Source organism: Setaria italica, chromosome VII (genome assembly GCF_000263155.2).
Source record: "Setaria italica strain Yugu1 chromosome VII, Setaria_italica_v2.0, whole genome shotgun sequence".
Lineage (NCBI taxonomy): Eukaryota > Viridiplantae > Streptophyta > Magnoliopsida > Poales > Poaceae > Setaria > Setaria italica.
Window position 1 is genome coordinate 35,129,594 of NC_028456.1, and position 20,393 is coordinate 35,149,986.

A 20,393-nucleotide genomic window follows, 5' to 3' on the forward strand; every position below is an offset into this window, starting at 1 on the left:
CACGGGGTGAGCAGTGGGGAGTGTGGTGGCTGCTGGGAGTTGAAACCGAGCAGCAATTGCGGCATCGCCCGGGGATTATTCGGCCACGGTGATGGAGGGAGGGTCGGGAGGCGCGCGAGAAGCAAGGGGGCGCGTCGTCCGGGACCCGGCGTGTCTCCGTGCGGGTGTCGTGGCTCGGGAAGTTCGCCGGCGCGGCACTTCCAATGATTGGCGCAGCCAGCGGCAGCGGGCGTTTTTCTCTTCTCGGTTGCTATATTCTGAGCTGGTCCTACGTTGTCCATGGGTCACGAGTTCACTTGCCCACGACACGTAGGGAGGTTACAAGGCTCGATGGAGTGGGACGCAGCGCGTTTGGCGATTTCCTCGTGTCTTATGGCAAACACACGTAAGCCGTCTCGTGTCTCTTACGTACTAGTCTCGAGATGGGGAGTTTCCGAGTGACCGAGCGACACGTGCCGGAAGGAGGACGAAGCTGGATATACAGTACAAGCTACAAAAAGATGTTGGACCTGCCGGCAGTTAAGCAGCTAGTATGATCCATCGTCCATATATACGGCTAGCTGCCAACACGCGAATGCCTTCAATTTCCGCTGTCTGACGTGTAGCCAGTATTCGACCGTAAGAGCCCCTTTGTCTCAAATGGACAGAGCTCGGCCTCTGATGATAGATAGCGCCACTTCCATTCATTGCCTACGTCTCGTAAAAAAAAAAACCATTGCCTATGTGAGCCGAGGCAGTACACCGATCACCTCAGCCCACTGCAACCGCTATGGGCCAGATCAGTAGTGTCGAGGCCCACTAAGCCACTGGACCGAAACCGGTGTCATTGCGAACGACGGCTGACCGCACGGAGCCGGCCGACGAGCCGCCGCCGGCGACGTCGATATCGGCAAATCCTCGCGGATTCCCCGTTTGTTCGTCTGAACTGGCTCCATCTCCCGATCACTCCCCGGGTGCTCCTTCCACAATCCCCATCTTCTGCGTGTATCTCCAAGCTCCCCAACACAATACCCCGTTGATGCTAACACAGAGCCATAATTTTTTTGTTTTTCTTTTGTTGCGTGCTTCAGTTTGTGGAACCCTTGATAATTTATTAGAGGTTGATGGGGACGCGCGCAGTAGGAGTTATGCCCTTGTCCGTATGTTTTATCCTCTGAATGCTATCAGCAATGCAATCCATGCACTTCATTCTGAAATCTTCGAGCAGTATGCTCATATATCTCGTGCCGTGCTGCACAGAATGCCCTGCCTTCCTGTCGAGACGTGTGGCTTAGCCTGTAGTTATTAGTCTTTACTTCCTGGATCATAATTAGGGAATGGACCAATACTTTATTCATGATGACAACAAATGTATCCTCACTTTTTTCTACTAACCTAGAGATGGGGTAATCACATGACTTCAGTTTGTTTATATTTTCTCACATGTTGCTTGTAGTGTGCAATACAGTATCACTTCAGTGGCCACCCTCATGCTTCAGACCTCAACTACAGTCTAAAGCGTAGTTCAGTTTCAGGTTTTGCTTCAGATCCAAGAGAACCTTTAGTCTTGATCTATATTATCCCTGAAGAATTCATTCCCAACCTGATGGCCTAGGTATAAAGAGTTGCTACGAAAATTGCCCTTCAACTAATGCATAAGTTTTTTACTGTTTTCTGACATCAAAGTGACAACTAATTGTAGTAAGGGTTAAAATGGAACTCGGTTGCCGTATGTAATTTCCCTTCTCCACAGCTAGTCAATAAAATGCTGCAACATGGTTCTCAACACATCAGTCTCATATTAATATGCTGTCAGTTTGAATCTAAGGACTCTTGCTCCATTGAAGCCACTCTACGAGTAGTAATTTGTTGACTCAACGTTTAAGTCAATAGAATAGCATAATAATTTGTGCTTCTGCGCGAATATATGTAAAGATACTGGAAGTTAAGTACTTATTGCGCACATTGAGTCATACCTGTTCTGTCATTCCTTTATGTGCATCTTCTGGAAAAATTAACTATAGCTTTTCCAGCAAACTTTGATGATTATGCGCAATGGACTTTTCTTAGATATTCATTCTGGACTAAAGTAGCTATTAAAATTTGGTGTGCCTAAGAGTCATAGTTGATAGTTTAATTGTGTAACACTCCTTTCTTTTACTATAGTATTCAAGAAGTATTTTTAGGAGACAAGACGTCATATGGTGTTTTTTGGCAAGTCCATTCAGCAATATATATGCTCCAATACATTTTTAGTCCTTTACTGAAATATAGTTCAAGCCCCAACAGTTTGACAGTTTTGTGTAATTATGATGCAATCACTTGGAAAGAAATCACCAAGCTGGACAAAATTCCACAATTTCTATATTTTTATAGTAAGTAATCACAAATTTATAGAAGGGAAAAGCCCATGGCAAACGGCTGCAGAATTCTATTTCACTAGTCCTCCCACTCTGTAATATACTTAGTCTGGTTACAAAACATTAGCTTGATCAATATTGACCTTGAGGGGTCACGAAAAGTTTTCCAGATTTATTCTGTTGTTAACTGTTTTCCCCCAATCAAACGCTGTAGGAGAAGTGGGAGCTATGAATTAATAAGTTAAGATCACCAGTGTCCATTTTTATGATGCAAGATCAACCAACAGGACTTGTATATTTTTTCCCCAGACCCAGACAGTACATTACTAAGGCAGGTATGCATATTCTGATCTTTAAGCATAGTATTTTTTTTCCTGTTAACAGTGACCATGCAACAGTTGATGAAATCTTCACACTGGAGCTCAATGCTGACACGGCAAGAAACTCATAGTACCAGCCATTGTTCTCATTCCTCTCTGCTAATGGTGCAGCTTGCTTGTCCAGTGTGCTACTAGTTTGTGTAGGTTATTCCTTGAAAGGGTGCTTCAAGGCCATGTGCATGGGTAGATTAGGTATCGGATTATTTAGCAGTCTAAGAATAGAAAAGGCCCTCTAGGTCTGAGACTCTGAGTTCTCTCTGTTTGTTTACTTTAATTATTATTTGGCAGCTTTAATTTTTTGCTCTTGTTTTGCTTTTACCTGTTTATCATATTAAAAGCTGTGATGCAAGAAAGGGCGCGTGCGATGCTTTCCCTTCTTCCATTTGTTTTATACTTACAAGAAGCCTGAAAAAACGTTTGATACAAGAATGGACATTTTTTTGGCTTAATCACATGGCACCATTATTGTTACTCTTTAATCAAAGCCTTATCAATAATCAACTCTATTAATTAATCCTTGGGAGGCGAGTTTTGGTTCCTTGTGGGTACACTTGAAGCAAGTACAGCTGTCCACTAATTCATACTCAGTATCTGCAAAAGATCTCCAATGGAAGTTAATAAAACTTGTTTTTTCCCTTCTCTGTCCACAAAGTACAAAATATGGATTCATCAAGATATTTACAATATCGTTTTATGATTGTTAAATGTTTGAATTTTGAACACAAGATCGTTCAGAATATATAATTAAAGATTCTCAGTTTCTCACTGCTGAATCTTCAAGTACTTTGCCATGGTTTGTCCTGTATCTGTTAACCATAACTGAAGGATTTGGACTAATAACAACTGCACTGTTTTCTTCCTGATGTTTATCTTATTGATCCCACTTATGTATGCATGGCTCAGCTAGATCAACCTTCTGCATTTGAGCTCACCAGTTGAGAACAGGCTGTCCCAAGCCTCTAATTTGAGATTGGATGTTTGAGGTAAAAGATGACAACCAATCGAATGGTATGGAGAACTATTTTCTCTGATTCAAAAGATAAGGGGAATTACTTTCAAATAACGATCGCCAACATGACCATGTTAATAAAGCTGTACTTCCAGTTTATCTGACCATGTTAATAAAGCTATACTTCCAGTTTATCTGACCATGTATTTCTGCACCATGATGTCTATGGAACAAGACTCAGTCCTTTTAACAAAAAACCGTTCCCTGGTAACAATAATGGCATTCCACTATCTCACCTGTAGTAATAAATAATGACACCATTTGGCAACACCTTGTGAGTGTTTTGATTTACTTTGAAACTATGATAATGTAAGCTGGCTGCAATTCACTTTTTGTAAGCTGTTATATTTGTTACTTTCTTGCTCTTTTTTTTGTATCTTGTGTTCTTTGCCATTTTCTTGCTGTTAACGTTGTGTTTTCCTCCCTGATAATTGAAAGCACAATCCTACATATTCCCTAGAAAAAAACTGATATTCTTTGAAGAAACAAAAATAATCTCCTAAGTTCCTTGATATAAAAAAATTTAGCACTTTAAATCTCTCGGTGTTGTCTTTCTTGCCGTCTTCTTGTTCACTTGAACTACTAAGCGCCAGGAGCAGGGTGACAGGTTATATTAGAACTCAAATATGCTGTAATCTTGGTGAATCAACATTTTTTGTTGAGTGGACCAATTCGAAACGCTATGTCCTAAAATGAAAAATAATAAGCAGATGACATATGTTCTTGAATAGATTTTGTGAAGTGTCCCAAGTAGTGTTTGTTTCTTCTACCAAGCTGCCGCTCACATTCTGATGAGTTGCTTGTTCTCCATTTCAGTATCTGAGATGCAATAAATGCAAAGCTATAGGAGTACGTCGTGTATACAGCTTTTGATCCGCAGCTCACACATTTCCATCTTTTGCAGCGGATGTTGCGGAAATTTGCTCTAGCGGCCGTGCACCTTCAGAGTGTAAGCTTTGAAACTGTAAGCTTTGATGTTTCCAAGGCAATGGACAGATCTCTTTCCTGCTCTACTTGTCATCATCCCTTATACATTGTGTAAAACTTCCATGAAGATATACTAGCCTATATTCTTCAATATTTTTTCTGAAAGAAGTTTTCCTCTTCATACCGCGCTCTTCTGTTTTATCAAGGTCCCCCATCCTCTTTTGTCTATGCCTTCCTCTGGTTGGTGTCTTATTGTCAAGAAACATTATTTGTTTTTCTGATTGGGGATGCTCATATTAAACTATTGTCTTGTTTATTAAAGCATCCATAGTTTTATGATAACGAGGAATTCAAGCTTTTACAGTTACAGCACATCATGGATTTGACTGCCTTTTTTATTTGCCATTTGAATTACTCTCCTGCTAGTGATTTCCCAAAAGGCCCGTGCTTCGATCTTATCCCCTCAGTTGGACAGCTGTGAAATGTGCAGGGCAGCTTGGCCAAGCAAAACAGGTACAGGTGCTGGTGCTGCAAATTTAGGTACGCGTGCTTGTTATAAGTTTACTGCATCAGTATTTCCCGTCTTGTCCTAAAGCTCTCTTGAAACTGTGGGGGGAGAAAAGAGGGATGAAACAAGAATATGACTTTTTTGTGTGATTCTCAAGATTCTAAAGAAGAGGCACATTGGGAAAGCTGCATAGAAAGATGAGAAACGAAATGCTTTATTAGGTCTAGGAACAGGTATCAGTAGTACTAATAATACAAATAGTAGAATAACCAAACGACTCCCTCTGTGTTTTAATATTTGAAATGCATGCTAGCACTTTTCAAAAAAAGAAAAGAAAAGAAATGCATGCTAGGTTAAGCTTTAATCTCATTTTCTTACACAAATTTTAGATTATTACATGAAAATAGTAATTATATGTTTCATCATTTTATGCATATTTGTATTATTTTAAAAACGTCATTGAAAAATGTGGCAATCAAAAGTGTGCAGTGTAGTGCAGACATAGTAATGTATCAGTTGGAGATGGAGTGAGCAGTAATGAACTGTATGGTACAATCCCCAATGTGGCTGCTTTTCTCTCACCTGCTGGATCTTTTAATATATCAACATGCAAGAAAAGACTTAAAGGAAAAGCAGAGATTATTCAAACCTTAGTTCCATGCTTATGGAAAAAGTTTAAATATACATTTCCATTTTATTTAGTACTGGTAACTCAATTAAGACACTGCAATTCTTTAACTGTCTTTAATTTATCTTATCCATTTTTCGGAAGACATTGTTTGTCTCATTCGCTACTTTACTGTTCAATAGAAAAAAATGGAAGTTATGTTGGACTCTAGTACACTTTTGCAGTCCAACCAATCATATGGCTGGTCAAAAGAGAGAGAAGGTTACAGAGAGCAGGAAACCCCGCCATTCTTGTGCAGTTTCTGCCCCCAAATCTCCTTTATTTTATTTGTCATCTTCCCATATTCAAAATATTTTCCCTGATGACTTCGGTATAATACTGGTACAACCAGCAGCTGCTTGCTGGTGCCTGGTAGTCACCGGATACAAACCAAAACTAGAGCCGGTGTCTTCCCTCGTCTGTCTTCCTCCTCATTTGAGTTCAAGCAAGCAAAGTAGCAAACCAAGAACAAGAAATTTGCCCAGCAAGCTCCAAGCTCCAACCAAGAAGAGCCCTTCACATTGTAATGGAGGGAAGGGAGGGCGTTGCAGTGGCAGGAGGCCATGAATCCGGTCATGGTCTCTTCAGAGCAGACATAACCATGACAGAGGCGCAAGAAGCAGCAAAGGGGTACCGGTCCTCTCCCTCGCCGTCGACGTCCCCCACGCCGTCCCCGCCACCGGCCGAAGCTGGCCACGGAGGGGATGCCACTGCAACTCCACTTGCGTGGAGTCTGGGCGGGGACAAGCCAAGCGAGGCCGCAGGGGACAACGGCATGCAGACGGCTGGGCAGAGTGAGCAATCCAACTTGAGCTCCGGACGGCGCAGGGGCCGCCCGCGCGGCTCCGGCAGGCGCCAGATCCTAGCCACTCTAGGTCAGTATGCTCCCTCTGAAATGCAAAGCTTCCTCTTTCTTCTTGAGCAACTAGAAATTTCCATTTTTGCTTTATAATTTCTGGCTATGTTCCCCCCTTGTTGATTTCTGTTACATTGGGGCTGGTGAAAATTGAAAAGCACATACACAGCAGCCTAGCTGGACACGAGAACATGGATTTTTCACACGTAAGTGTGACCACATGAGAAGCCATTTTTTTATAAATCAATGGTGAGATAGATCATAGGTAGATGAGAAGTATACGTGGTAGGTAGATGAAGAGAAATCAATGGTTGAGATAAACCGTGTAGTCACGTGTACACACGTAGTTTTACATTTTCCCACTGAACTAGTAGTCAATATTGTTTTATTCCGTTACCACGGTTCTGCCGTTCATTGTCCCATTCGTCTTCAGTATCAATTATTGAAGTATATCAAAAAAAAATTTTGTACCAATTCTTATGTTTCATCCCCTTTCTTCCTACCAATCTTGCCCGCGCATTCTTTCTTGGGATATTTTTTCCTGGGTGGATTACCTAATCAATTGGCATGATTTAGTTAATTTTTTTAAAGATGAGCCGTGACTACGGTATCTTTATCATCATCTAGTAGTAGTTTAGTTTCTTAAAAATTGTTCATTTCTCTATCTGACTGGTTTCTTCAAATGCAAAAGGTGAATGGTATGCGCTGTCAGCCGGAGGGAGTTTCACACCTCATGTTATCATCGTGGGTACTGGGGAGGTAAGACTTGTATTCCATCTCATCACAGCATCGTGTTTGTCTGCAGCTAGTTTGGCATTGTTTGACTAGTGGGCAGTGCTTGCCTTAACGGTGTCACTGAGCTTTCTTGTCTAATTTGTTGGTAGGATGTCGCGGCGCGCATAATGTCGTTTTCTCAGAAGGGTCCACGCTCGATTTGCATCCTCTCTGCCAATGGGACAATCTCTAATGTAACATTGAGGCAGCCGGATTCATCTGGTAGCACCTTCACCTATGAGGTAATTAAAGACCCTTTGCATCCTATTATTCTCCTTGTGATGTTCTGAGTTAGGACTTAGAATCTACTGGCTGTTGTGAACTTCTGAGAACTTGGAAGCCCTGGTCACTGCACAAATTTGCTCTGTTCAGTATTAGTAGCATTGTTTATACTCACATCAGACACAGTGATATCCTTGCGATGTTTTTCTTTTTTTCAAAAGATGTATAAAGCTTTAATTTGATATATCATGTTACATTGTTATGGAAAATGGTCAACCACCCATGTTGAAAGATTCATTCATGCAAGTCACATTCTTTGTCTTGATTGTGATACCTCATGAAACATACACACACTGTCATAGGTTCAGCAGTTGGTAGGCCTATTGTGTTGGAAAAGCTTTCCCTTCCACTTTTTCCTTTGTCTCTTCCACCTTTTTCTATGTCTCTTCCATTTTGTTCTTCGCGCATTGTAGGTTTGATTTATTTCAGCATTCGTAAGTCTCCTAATTGTAACTTAGACTCTGTTAAAATGCAATAAACTTGTTTAAGTTTTGTAAATGGCGATGGGACTTCTAAAATATCTTATCTGCATGAGAAATGAGCACAGAAGTTTCCGAGTTGTTTTATTGCTGTAGGATCACAAAGATTTCATACACCATGAGTCCATGATGTCTGCATTTATGCTGCTCATGTTTAAACGAACTGCTGTGTTTCTGTTGTTCAGGGCCGTTTTGAGATTCTGCAATTGATGGGCTCTTTTACAATGGCTGAGGAAGGTAGGAGGAGAACCGGTGGGCTGAGTGTCTCTCTTGCTGGCCCTGATGGCCGTGTGGTTGGCGGTGTCGTGGCTGGGATGCTGCGTGCTGCCAGTCCTATACAGGTAAAAATCCGACTGAAACCTGTACCAAATTACCATTGCAGTCACACTGAACACATCATAACAGAGTTATTTCATTCTTCATCATAATCTGTATTGTACAATTATGTCGTAAATTGATGGAAAGTAGCTATCTTTTCTATCATCTAACATAAACCTTGTGGACTTCAGGTGATTGTGGGGAGCTTCCTGCCCAACAGTCTGAAGCAGCATCAGAGGAGGATGAACTTGCAGCAACAAGCACCACCTGCTCCGGCACTCCCTGCACCTGTGGCTCCCCCTCCTCTTCTCACAGCGGCAATGCCGATCTCTCAGGCTGCTCCAGGTAACGGCTACCATGGGCCACCAGCGTCCGCAGCATCTCCACAACCCCATGCCACCGTGGAACACGGCGCGATGAACCTGAACACGACGGGCTTCACCATGGTTGGCTGGCCTGCAAGCTCACCGCCCATGGCGCACAGGGCTTCACCTGACATCAACATCAGCTTGACTCCCCAGGAGTAGAAGAAGTGGGTATGGTGGTTGTCATTCTTTTGTCGCCTGATCCCTGACACATTTTGTAGGCATGGCATTTGCTGTCGTGTGTGATACTTAGCCGACCAGGTGGGGAGAAACTAAGCTAGAATGGTGAAGTAAGGTTAATTTAGCCAGGATCAGTAGAATGCGTAGATGCTCTAATGAACTAATCTGAGTGTCTCTTTAGAGAGAGATGTCAAATTTGTTGGGTTACTGCTCCGTTGCTTTTGGCCATGACTGTGGCAGTTAAATTAGTTCTAGTCCTTTTATCAGTCTGCTACCCGTTGGGTTGTGCCCTGCAGAGTGCAGCTTGTTCCGTTGTTGACTTGTTGGTAAATCTGTTCGCCTCAGCTTACCAGCCACCAAATAGTATTTTTCTCTCGTAACAAATCAGTCATTTTAACTTTTCAGCCGGTTTATAAGTCCAGCCGAACAGACCCGATGAATGTGAATTCGTGATGATCATTTATGCACTCGACCTCGGTCATCTGCATCTGGTTGTGCTTGGTGGCGAACTGTTGCTTGGTACCAAAACGAAACTGAGGGGGTGTTTGGGAGGCATGTGCTAAATTTTAGCACATGTCACATCGGATGTTTGAACACTAATTAGGAGTATTAAACATAGTCTAATTACAAAACTAATTGTACAACCCCTAGGCTAAATTGCGAGACGAATCTATTAAGCCTAATTAGTCTATGATTTGACAATGTGGTGCTACAGTAACCATTCACTAATGATGGATTAATTAGGCTTAATAGATTCGTCTCGCGATTTAGCCTAGGGGTTATGCAATTAGTTTTGTAATTAGACTATGTTTAATACTCCTAATTAGTATCCAAATATCCGATGTAACAGGTGCTAAAATTTAGCACTTGCTATCCAAACACCCCTCACCTGATCACCTGTCGTGTCGTGACACGAGCATCTCCACCGCTCCACGTCACTTGCGGATATTTCCAGTTCCATTTCCCCTCTAGATGTCGCCTTCAGCTTCGGCCACCTTCCCTCACCTTCTAGACTCCTCTGCTCTCCTCCACCTCAGCTTACTCATCCCTCGTCCACTTTCTCTATAAATCTCTGTCGGCACATCGGCCGATCAAGCAGAGAACCAACAGTACAGTTCGATTCATCAGGCAACTCGATCAAGCAAGCATCTCTGATTCTCTGATCCCTTTTCTCGAATCCATCCTTCTCTGTTCTTCGGGGAGCCCGCGCTCAGCTCGTCGGCGAGATGGCGTACATGCGCGTGACGCACCGCGATGAGGAGGGCAAGAAGGTGACGGAGAAGATGCCCATCCCGGAGACGCGCCGCCCGGACACCGCCAAGCACTTCGAGCGCAAGCTGGAGGAACAGGGCTTCCACCGCCTCGAGCGCCACCCCGCCAACGCGCCCCGCGGCGTCGGCATCGGCACCCCGCCGCCCAAGTCCGGGCGCGGCGGCAAGTACACCTGGGAGGGCCCCGGCGGCCTCGTCGAGGACGAGCTCGACCCGGCGCCGCCCGCCATCGACCCCAACGATCCGAACTACGAGGAGGAGGAGGGAGGACCGGCTGGGGATGAGGACGACGCGGCCAAGGAGGTGGTCGTCGGGGAGGTGGAGGTCGCCAAGGTCGCCGAGGAAAGGGACGGCGTCGCCAGGGTCGACGTCGCGCCGCCGCTCCTCCAGGAACAGAAGCAGTAGCTAGTTCTGGTTGCTTCTGAAGGCTCATCCTTGTGGTGTGGGTTTGCTCCTTGTTGAGCTAATGAGCTTGGATGTGAACTGATGTGTTTTGTTGTACAAATCAATCAATAATCGAATGTGAATCAAACTCCCAACTAAAGTTCAAGCTCTATCGTGATTATTTGCAAAATTTGATCCTTGTAGCTTCAATTTCGTGGCCATTCTCAGTTTCTTGAGCTCTATAAACTCTCCTCGATCAGAAATGGCCAGTCGATCAGAAGAGAGACGACGATCAACTCGGTACAAAGCTCAGTTTGGGCTGCAAGGGAGTTACTATGCCAGCAACTTGGCCCATTACTTTTCAAGTTAGGGAAAGGCCTATATCTTCTGTTCACTTGGGCCGCATATGCAGCGTGAAATGAACACTACTGGGCCACAATCAGTTCCAAAGGCCCAGTCCTGTCAGAGAGGCTTTTGCTAGGTTTTGGCACAACCGCCGGTCCGTCCGCCGCACAACCGCTCGCGTTCTCCCCCTCCCGGCGGCTGCCGTGTCCGTTTGCCGCGCCGGAGCTGACCAGCCGACGAAGCCGAGATGGCGAAGGGCGACGACGCGTTGGCGCGGAAGCGCAACCGGGTGCGCCGCAAGCGCCTGCGCAGCAGCGAGAACGCCGTCTCCGCGCGGGTCGCGGCAATCATCGCCTCCAAGCGCCGCCGCAAGTCCGGGAAGCGCCGGGGCTGCGAGGGCATGTGCTTCTCGCTCCCCACGCCCGACGACCCCTTCAACGAGCGCCACGGGAAGAAGCGCAAGGGTGAGGAGCCGACCGACGACACAGAAGACGACGCCACCGCCGCCACCGTGGCCAAGGACGACAAACCCAAGAAGAAGGACGCCAACACTAAAAAGCAGCCGCCGGCGAAGGCCGGGGCCAAGGCCAAGTCGAAGGCTGTACGCGAGCGAGCGACGGAAACGGAAGAGGGCCGCGTGGACTTCGACCGCCCGTCCAAGTTCCTGGTGGTTTGCCTCAACGCCATCCGGGATGCGGTGGCGCCCGAGGACGGCGGCGGCAGCAGCATCCACGGCGCCGGCGACTGGGGCGTGGAGCTCTGGAGGTCCTGCTCCTCCCCGGCGCCGTCCGACGTGCTCGACACCAGCGGCGCGTGCGCCACGATGGAGCAGACAGCGTGGCTCGTCTCCACTGCCTGCGACATCGTCGCCAGGAAGGAGAGGCTTGGGATGGTCGTCTCTTGTCCCTTCCTGCTGTACCTCGTCCCGTCCCAGGAGAAGGCCGCGCAGGTTGGTACTGCCATTTTGATGCTTACTGTGTATTTATTTGTATAGCTTTAATGAATCAAATGTGAATGATTTAGTTAATTTGGTGTCGTTTGGGCAGGTGCGATCGATATGCAAACCCCTGAAGCCTCTTGGGATTCATTCAGTGAGCTTGCATCCTGGCGCTTCGGTTGAACATCAGATCTCTGGGTATGTTTTTTGTTCTTTTATTTGTGTTATCCTGGTTGAACATCAGATCTCTGGGTATGTTTTTTGTTCTTTTATTTGTGTTATCCTTTGTTTATTGCAAATGGAAAATGTGTTATCTGATAACCTAGACGCGTAGTGCTTATGGATATCAAATGGCAGCTGATATATTGGTGTTAATTCATTTTGTTTTGACTGCCCTACCAGACTAAAAACTTGTGAGCCGGAGTTTCTTATAGCTACCCCTGAGAGGCTTCTTGAACTTGTTTCGCTAAAGGCAATTGACATATCAAATGTATCAATGCTGGTAAGTAAATATGCTGGTAATCAAATGTAGTAGTTTGATTGAAATTATCAATTTCGGTGTTCTATGCAATTGCACGTTACAAACTATGAATTTTGCAATAAGTTAAGCAACTCTTTTATCTTGGCTCTTAGCATGCTTGGTTGTTCTATTTTCTGTATTGCTTTTCTCCATATAGTTAGCTATCCTACTACAGTACTGAGTTTCATCTAAAGATTGACAACTTCAATTGACAGGTCATTGACGGACTGAAATATTTTCTGGACCTCAATGTCAGTGACAAAATCTTTTCTATTAGAGACGCCATATCAAGCAGTCCTCCGATAACTATCTTCACTGACTCATCTGACAAAAATGTTGCAACTATGGCTAAAACTCTACTCCGTGAAAGAATTACAAAGCTCTCTATCAATGATTCGGTTTATTCAAGGAGTGCTTTTGTAACGCAGCATGTACATTTCTGTCCATCGGAGAAGCTGAAAACATCAAAGGTAACTGCATCTCTTATTTCTCAATTGCCTATCTTATGCTACCTTTCATGGTTTGGTTTGCTTTTATGTGTTGCGCAACTTATCCAGGAGGGCATTAATGCATAGCTAGTGAGCTACTGTAATTTTCTTCAGAAGTTCCAGTCGTAATTGCAACACAATGTGTTTCTCTGCATACTGGAGGTTGTTGTTTCTAGGATGTCATACTCATACCTCAAACAGTGATGTGGTCTGACATTGATAACCTGAACAAGCATTTGGACCTGCATGCTATTTAGTAGTTTACTCTAATGCATCTCATTTCTGTATTGAATTCATGGGTGATGGTTTATTGAACAGGAGCTGTTCAAATGTTTCGATGATCGTGGTGCGTTACCACTTTCATGTTCTGATGAACACTTTCTATTTTCAGGTTAAGGAAATTCTTGAGCAGATTCTGCAGAGTCATGCTAAAAAGTCATCAAAGGTTCTGCTAGTAGCAGCAAGTGATAAAAAAGCACAGCACCTATCATCATCACTTAAACTGGAAAATTGCACAGTAACTGATGGCTCACATGGCACCTCTTTTACCATATGCAGCAGGTGCAGTGAACCTAACAACATTTTTTTTTTTGCAATTTCCAATATCTTCATGCGGACTGAACCTTGTGCAGCATGCATAGCTAGTTTGTTACTTTAATAACATACTGCAAATGAGAATTTGAGTTTCAGTCATAGAGAATTTAGACCAGGACATTATCTTTTGACTAAGAATACCCAGGAACTTTGACATCTTAAACGTATCTGTATTTGTGCAGTGTGGGACTGATGAATGTACATGTTAAAGACCGGGAGAACCTGGTGATGACAGATGTAGAGGGGTTTGAGACTGTATTGGTGGTTGATTTCCCTCCTTCAGTCGATGAATATGTTGACATCCTCACTGGGGTTGCTCGTCATACGATTGGAGGGGAGGTCCATAGTATCTTCTGTAACACTGATGCTCCTGTTGCGAAACCTTTGGCTGAGCTTCTTGCAAACTGCAGCCAGGTGGTGCCTGAGTTTCTCAAAAAATTGGAGTCTTCATAGCAGACTTGATTACCCTATTAGAGGAGCCAGATTATATCATGGTGATTCGGGTTAGTTGCCGCCGCTCATGGCGCTGGCACTTGTTGTCACCAATCAATTTTGACATTCTTGCGTTCTTCCTGGATGTAGTGCTCATTTGTAAGCACCACTATGATATTCAAGCCTCTGCCTTGATGTACTACACTACTACTAGTTCTTGTGAAATGTGAATGCCTTGAAGCTCTTTTTCTGGAATGATTGGTTCTGGTTCAGTTGCAGTTCATAGCAGACTTGATTACCCTATCAAAGTAGCCAGATTATGTTATGGTGATTCGGGTTTAGTTGCCACCATTCACGGCACTTCTTGTCACCAATCATTTTTGACATTCTTGCCTTCTTCCTGGATGTAGTTCTCATTTGTAAACATGACAATGATATTCAGGCCTCTGCCTTGATGTACTACATTAGTTCTTGTGAAATGTGGATGCCTTGAAGCCCTTTTTCTGTAACGAGTGGTTCAGTTGTTGTTCATAGATTTGCCGGCCTCTATTATTGTGAATTTTGTCAGAGGAACTGTGTCGGTCACCAGGGACCGCCATTTGCTTCCCTTTCTCTTTCCGAAGGGATATGTCTCTAGATCTTTAAAGTGCATCGAGATGTCAAAGACATGGGCTTCTTTTAATCAAGCACCCTTTTCATCTTTACCGTACTCAATCAGCTTGCCCTCTTGCTGTCAGCTCAATGGATTCTTCAGCTGACTTGGCGCCGAGTTGGTGGCAACAACTGAAGGGTCCAGGAGCTGTGTGCACCGCCCAGCAGACTTTGTCGTCGTGTCGCTTTGGTCCTGGCATTCGCACCACGAAAGCTTTGCGAACGGAGCGCTATGGCTGGATGCTGATCGGCAGTGGAAGATGTTGGTGACTCGGCTTGGGACCATGAGCGGCAGATTGTTGGTCCACTCCTTTTCCCTGCAATCAGGAGGCGTATAGGCAGCGCTTAACGTTAATTCACATCAAGGACAAAAGGTGATACGGCATTGCTTAGCTTCTGATGAGTTGGTGCATGTGTCTGCCATGCGCTACTACATTCATGCTTTTGCTTGTGTTAAACATTAGTTGTTGCATCCATCCAGTGCCCTGGGGCATCAACACGTACGTACTCCCAAATATGCCGACAGCAGTTTCGGTATACCCATCACGCCAATCGCATTACAGCCACGAGGATAAACGTTTGCGTCGCTCTCAGCAACCAGCATGCCAAATTATTATTTGCCCTACTCGCTGCTGCATCCATCCATTGGCGATCATGGAGCTTCACTGTCGCCATCGATCGGCATTGTACTGCTAGAAAAAAAAGGCCAAGGGGGACCCTCCTCCCTTGCTGGCTGCTGCACGCGCGCCTTCTTCTTTACACATCACGCGCCGCGATTGCCGCTTGATTGCAGTGTGCTAGCTGTGTGATTGTCCAGTCCTCTTCGCTAAACTGCAGGCAGCTGCTTGTGTCCACAAATGAAGCCCGTGGTGATTGCATCGTGATGTCCGAATGATCTGCCCTAGCTAGCTAGCTAGCTAGCTTTAATGATTTAGTATGGAATGCATGGGGCTGCATTTGAGCTCGATCGAGTAGCAAGCAGATCAGTTCAAATCAACTACGTATAGGGATATGTTTACATATGCTTTGGCTAGGAACCTAGGGGCCTTCTAATCGAAGAAATTAAGAATCTAAGACCCTGCAACTTAAACAAAATGTAGCAGCTGTTATCATTGGTAAAAAGGTCTTAAAGATGTCGATAGTATATATCTGTTAGTAGGGCATGCGTTTATACCAATACCATGTAGAGCATCAAATGTAAAAGTGTTAATGCTCTGCTTACCTTTGAAATCACTATATATTTTGAGTACTAATTTGCTTGGCATATCACCCAGCATATATATTAGCTCTCTCTATATCTCCACTACTATCAGCAATGCTCTGCTCATCTTTCCCGGTTGGCGAATAGAACCGAAGCGACCATAGGAGAGAAGAACCAAATATATTTTTGAGTTATAATTTGTTTGGCACACCATTTTTATAATTTTGGGGCAAACAATATATATAGTCACGAAAAGAAAAGGAGAACTTTTATTTTTTACATGAAGGGATGACATCATATTTGTTTTAAATTTTAATTAGCAGCGGATAACAGGAGGAAGACTTGCTGAGTGGGCAAGAAGTGCTGTGGCGCAGTACAAACACCATAAGAGGTGATTATGCAAGTTAAATGAAAAAGAAAATATCCAAACGCCTTTTAGATCAGACAACGTCATGGTCTGCCACAGGATTTAGGAATGGTGCTCTACACAACACTCGCTACTGAAAGTATTAATTACGTTGACAGGCCAAGCTCCGCACTCGTAACAAGTTCCAATGAACCGTCTGTTGGCATATCCCCAGCATATATGGAGTATTAGCCTAGCCAACTCCACTACCAGTCATTATTGTCATGAGCAATTAGCACGTGTAATAAACTACTTTCTTGCGACTTCATGTCTGCACTAGTTAATAGATTTATTTTCTGGTGATATATATCGTCGCACGAGTTGGCAAAACTGGTTTCCGCGCACATAGCTCTACATCCAATACGTGAATGTACTCCCTCCGTTTCAAATTGCAAGTCGTTTTGACTTTTTTATATTCATAGATATTATTATGCATTTAGACATACGCTATATCTAAATGTATAATAATATCTATAAACTTTGAAAAACCAAAATGACCTACAATTTAAAACGGAGGGCAAGGCTTGGTTCGGTTAATCCCATTCCAATTCAAGATTAGCTGAAGAATCAGTTCCCTCAGCCCCTCCCAATTCAAGTTTATTAGCTGAAGAAGGCCTCCCTAGGTAGCTAACGTTGCAGTGTTTACACACTGCATGGCGTCATATTTTTCACACCCGACAGGCGGGCGATGCTATAATATCCTGATATCCATATATAGTGCGCTGTAGCATATCAATACAGATCCGCAGGCTTGGGTTTCTTTCATTCATTTTGGGATAAGGAAAATGGCGTGTGCAGGTGCACGCCATTGATGTAGACTGCTTGCAGTACAGTGACATATATACATGACGCGCGGCCAAGCCTGCGCCGACGTACGATCCGTTGATATGGGTCTCCGACTCGCCGGAAAACGACGTCACGGGTGGTGAGCGGGCGAGGGAGGATTCGACTGACATGGTATCTCTCGTCGTATGGGGCGCCGACGTCGCGCGCCAGCTCTGTGTCCCTGTCCGCCTGTCCGCGTCCCCGACTAGCTCAGGCTCAGCTCAGCTCGTTTGGAGGGGCCCCGGCCCGGACTGTGCCCTGATCGATGGAGCCGTTGACTCGTGCGAACCGATGCTTGAATCTGACAGAGGAGACCAGAGCACCGCTGATCCGCCGTGGCCCAGCAAGCCAGCGCACTGACGAACGATGCGCACCAGGCTGCCTAGCTCGGCGACGACAGCGACGCAGATGCAGCGACGCACGCAGCTGCCTGCTCCCTCCGTCTCTCTCTCAGCATGGGTGGTCAGTGGGCTGTGGGCGGGTGCTCAAGGTCACTGCTGCAAAGGAAGTCACACGGAACTGCAATAGAGCGCGGAGAGGAGAAAGTGGCGCCAATGATGCAGGAGAAAATGGTGTCCATCGATTCGAATCGAAGTGGGGGAAGGCAGGCAAGAGCGCAGATGGAATGGAGCGCAACGCACCCAATACGGTGGAGTGGGCATGCTATGCATGTGGGGCTGGGCCCACTGAGCATGCTATGCCACCACAGGCGCAGCACAGCGGCTGCAGCTAGACGCCCGGCCCAGACCTCTTGGAATGACAACATGTTTTCTTTTATTAAGAGAATTATTAGGGTTGCCTGTCCAAAGGTGGCGGTTCCTCCTGCATGCAAGCGGATTTTGTGGTGGAGAAGGAAGAAACAAAGAAAAGACTGTCTGCGTGCCACGAGCACCCGGCCCCAACAGGAAAGACCACAGCTCCCAAAGCAGCCAGCCAAACCAGCTGCTTGCCTGCTTACAACTCCATTATCACTCGTTCACTAACTCATCTGTTCCAGCAGTACACAGCTTCGACAACACACACAGCCACAGATAGATGATGAAGCGTTGCAGCCGCATCTTTTCGCCGCTCGCGGCTCTTGCCCTGCTCCTACTCCTCGTCTGCTTCTTCCACTGCGCGGCCGCGGCTCGGCTCCTCCCTGCTGTTCCTCCTCTTGATAACCAAGGTACGTGTGCTCCACTCTTGTCATGTACAGTATGTCTTGGTTGCTGAAGCTCTATGCTGGTCGATCGATCCTACCAGCTTTGGTCTTCCCTGATGTTTCTGAAGAACCCTTTGCAGAGAATAATGGTGTCAAGGCTGGTGCTGCAGATGGCCTAGTGCTTCATGGCAACGAGCTTTCAGTCTCGGAGGTGAGAACAGAAGACGCTGAATGTCTTTGAATCCAGTGATTTCCAAGTTGAGTAGTAAACTTGACCATTCGTGTACTGGTTCTTGATCAGATGATGGGAGTAGAGGAGGAGGAGCCGGCGTGTGACGAGGGCAACGACGAGTGCATGCAGAGGCGGCTGCTCCGGGACGCGCACCTCGACTACATCTACACCCAGCACAAGGGCAAGCCGTAAGGAGAGGACTGAGGACCTGCATATCTTGATCCCAGATCTACCTGCCGGCTGCCCGCTAGCTTGATTCTGTCACTAATTAACATTAGTGACCCAACTAGGAGTACATGCATGTGTGTCATCTGTCTGTACATCTCCAAGTCTTGTAATACATGGTAATTTGTCTAGTTGCCTACCTGTGAAGCTGCGGCCCCTGTCTGAACTCTGAAAGTAATACTATGTTTGTACGTCCATGCAAGCCCATTATCTACAAAATTTTCAACTTTCATGCGTGCTCGATTGCTTTGCATTCATAATATTTTGAAGACTGAGGGCTTGTTTCTACGCATATTGGAAAACTAGTGGCCTTTGTCTGTATGCAAAAACTTAAAGAGGACAAAACCCTGATACTCCTATTGTCGTTATGGACTTATGGTATGATAAATCGATTAGTTTGGTGGTGCCCCTGAATCATACACGTTTAAGCCACCGGCGTGGAGTAATACCTGCATCCTGTTGGGAGATTGTATCTATATGCATGCGTCTAGTGCAATTTAGATACGGATCTACTTTAAGCTATTTTCATAAAGACAAATATGGTACACTTTTAGAAAATATAATAGATTCAATGGCTATTATTATCAATGATCTGATCATGAGAGTCTACAAAACTTTTTGTCAAGTGCTTCTAATTTTGTGAGAATTCTATGATTTGTTTTTTTTTTCTAGCGTGTTATCAGGAATAGAGGGTTCTTGTTGAGGCTTTATAATAATGAGTATTCAATTAGTAATCTTATGTGGAAAGAGATCGGCCAAGCCCATTCGTTCTAATCAGTTTTGTATACACTTGAGCATAGCAATCCAAACCAATTAGTCTACCTATAAAAGAACCAAGTAGTTTATGTTTACAACGATATAAGCATGTGGTTAGCTGCTACCATGCAACCTATAGCTTGGGGCCTTCTAGTTGAAGAAAGAATCTAGACGTAGGCTGCAACTTGACAAGTTCCTAATTGGCCTGGATCACCAACCCTGCGTCCAGTGTGTATGGCTTGGATAGGTATGCCTTCTTCTCTCTTTGGTTGAACCGGATACAGTGATGCGCATTTAGAAGTGATGCGGTTGAATCTTTTGCAACCGGATACAGTGACACACACGCAGTTTGGCTGCCTAGCCGACATGCAGGCCGGCATGCGTGCTTCCAGCTGGCTTAGCCTTATGATATGATGCGAGAGGAATGATATCGCACGCGCTGGATGAAAACGACATGGCAATAAGTTGAGCACGTTTAAGTTCAGGCGACGAGCCGATCGATCGATCGCCGCCTCAGTTATTCCTGCATCGGATCCCCACTCTACCAGCGGCGATCATCAGGTAGTCACTATCACACCTAATTTTAAAACAAAACCAAGTGCCACCTGTATATATGTTAAGATCAAGTCCATACATACAGTAACATCATCAGTGAATAATAGTAACAATATCACGTAAAAAAATATAAATAATGACTTACGAGTCTATCAGAGATACTCAGTTTAATCTTGGAAACAAAGACTCTAAACTTCACAAGCAATCGACTGGGGGCTGCGTACACCTAGAACTCAACATCATCTTCACAAAATTTCACACACCTTCTTCTGAGTAGCAGTAAGTAAGCGTGAGTACACTTATGGTTGGTACTTAACGAGGCTACAAGAAATAACCAGAATAATAA

General features: G+C 44.9%; 4 protein-coding genes across 5 annotated transcripts; all 4 read left to right on the forward strand.

Annotated features, from left to right (window-relative positions):
* The first annotated feature begins 6,078 nt into the window (after positions 1 to 6,078).
* LOC101762786 (AT-hook motif nuclear-localized protein 7) lies at positions 6,079 to 9,353 on the forward strand. Its single transcript, XM_004977465.3, has 5 exons — positions 6,079 to 6,705; positions 7,378 to 7,445; positions 7,571 to 7,702; positions 8,407 to 8,562; positions 8,731 to 9,353. Exons 1-5 carry the CDS (start codon positions 6,357 to 6,359, stop codon positions 9,064 to 9,066), a joined length of 1,041 nt encoding a protein of 346 aa, XP_004977522.1. The 5' UTR covers positions 6,079 to 6,356; the 3' UTR covers positions 9,067 to 9,353.
* A 748-nt stretch (positions 9,354 to 10,101) lies between these two features.
* On the forward strand, positions 10,102 to 10,909 carry LOC101763194. The gene has a single exon (XM_004977466.4). The coding sequence runs from the start codon at positions 10,311 to 10,313 to the stop codon at positions 10,758 to 10,760; it is 450 nt and encodes a 149-aa protein (XP_004977523.1). The 5' UTR covers positions 10,102 to 10,310; the 3' UTR covers positions 10,761 to 10,909.
* A 320-nt stretch (positions 10,910 to 11,229) lies between these two features.
* LOC101763601 (DEAD-box ATP-dependent RNA helicase 40) lies at positions 11,230 to 14,564 on the forward strand. Its single transcript, XM_004977467.3, has 6 exons — positions 11,230 to 12,033; positions 12,131 to 12,219; positions 12,424 to 12,523; positions 12,757 to 13,011; positions 13,421 to 13,590; positions 13,806 to 14,564. Exons 1-6 carry the CDS (start codon positions 11,332 to 11,334, stop codon positions 14,074 to 14,076), a joined length of 1,587 nt encoding a protein of 528 aa, XP_004977524.1. The 5' UTR covers positions 11,230 to 11,331; the 3' UTR covers positions 14,077 to 14,564.
* A 3,372-nt stretch (positions 14,565 to 17,936) lies between these two features.
* LOC101764001 (phytosulfokines 2) lies at positions 17,937 to 18,968 on the forward strand. 2 transcript variants are annotated; one of them, XM_004977468.4, is made up of 3 exons: positions 17,937 to 18,303; positions 18,420 to 18,490; positions 18,581 to 18,968. In XM_004977468.4, exons 1-3 carry the CDS (start codon positions 18,174 to 18,176, stop codon positions 18,701 to 18,703), a joined length of 324 nt encoding a protein of 107 aa, XP_004977525.1. In that variant the 5' UTR covers positions 17,937 to 18,173; the 3' UTR covers positions 18,704 to 18,968. The 2 variants fall into 2 exon arrangements, with proteins under 2 accessions (XP_004977525.1, XP_022684161.1); XM_022828426.1 differs by having other exon boundaries at positions 17,958 to 18,303; positions 18,408 to 18,490.
* The last annotated feature ends 1,425 nt before the right edge of the window (positions 18,969 to 20,393 follow it).

Bases quoted from the DNA above. Each gene is read 5' to 3' on its own strand.
- LOC101763194 (XM_004977466.4), top strand. From the start codon at position 10,311: ATGGCGTACATGCGCGTGACGCACCGCGATGAGGAGGGCAAGAAGGTG.
- LOC101762786 (XM_004977465.3), top strand. From the start codon at position 6,357: ATGGAGGGAAGGGAGGGCGTTGCAGTGGCAGGAGGCCATGAATCCGGT. The intron at 6,706-7,377 runs GTCAGTATGCTC...CAAATGCAAAAG, and splicing joins CCAGATCCTAGCCACTCTAG to GTGAATGGTATGCGCTGTCA. The intron at 7,703-8,406 runs GTAATTAAAGAC...TCTGTTGTTCAG, and splicing joins GTAGCACCTTCACCTATGAG to GGCCGTTTTGAGATTCTGCA.
- LOC101764001 (XM_022828426.1), top strand. From the start codon at position 18,174: ATGATGAAGCGTTGCAGCCGCATCTTTTCGCCGCTCGCGGCTCTTGCC. The intron at 18,304-18,407 runs GTACGTGTGCTC...ATGTTTCTGAAG, and splicing joins TCCTCCTCTTGATAACCAAG to AACCCTTTGCAGAGAATAAT. The intron at 18,491-18,580 runs GTGAGAACAGAA...GTTCTTGATCAG, and splicing joins ACGAGCTTTCAGTCTCGGAG to ATGATGGGAGTAGAGGAGGA.
- LOC101763601 (XM_004977467.3), top strand. From the start codon at position 11,332: ATGGCGAAGGGCGACGACGCGTTGGCGCGGAAGCGCAACCGGGTGCGC. The intron at 12,524-12,756 runs GTAAGTAAATAT...TTCAATTGACAG, and splicing joins TATCAAATGTATCAATGCTG to GTCATTGACGGACTGAAATA. The intron at 13,012-13,420 runs GTAACTGCATCT...TTCTATTTTCAG, and splicing joins AGAAGCTGAAAACATCAAAG to GTTAAGGAAATTCTTGAGCA.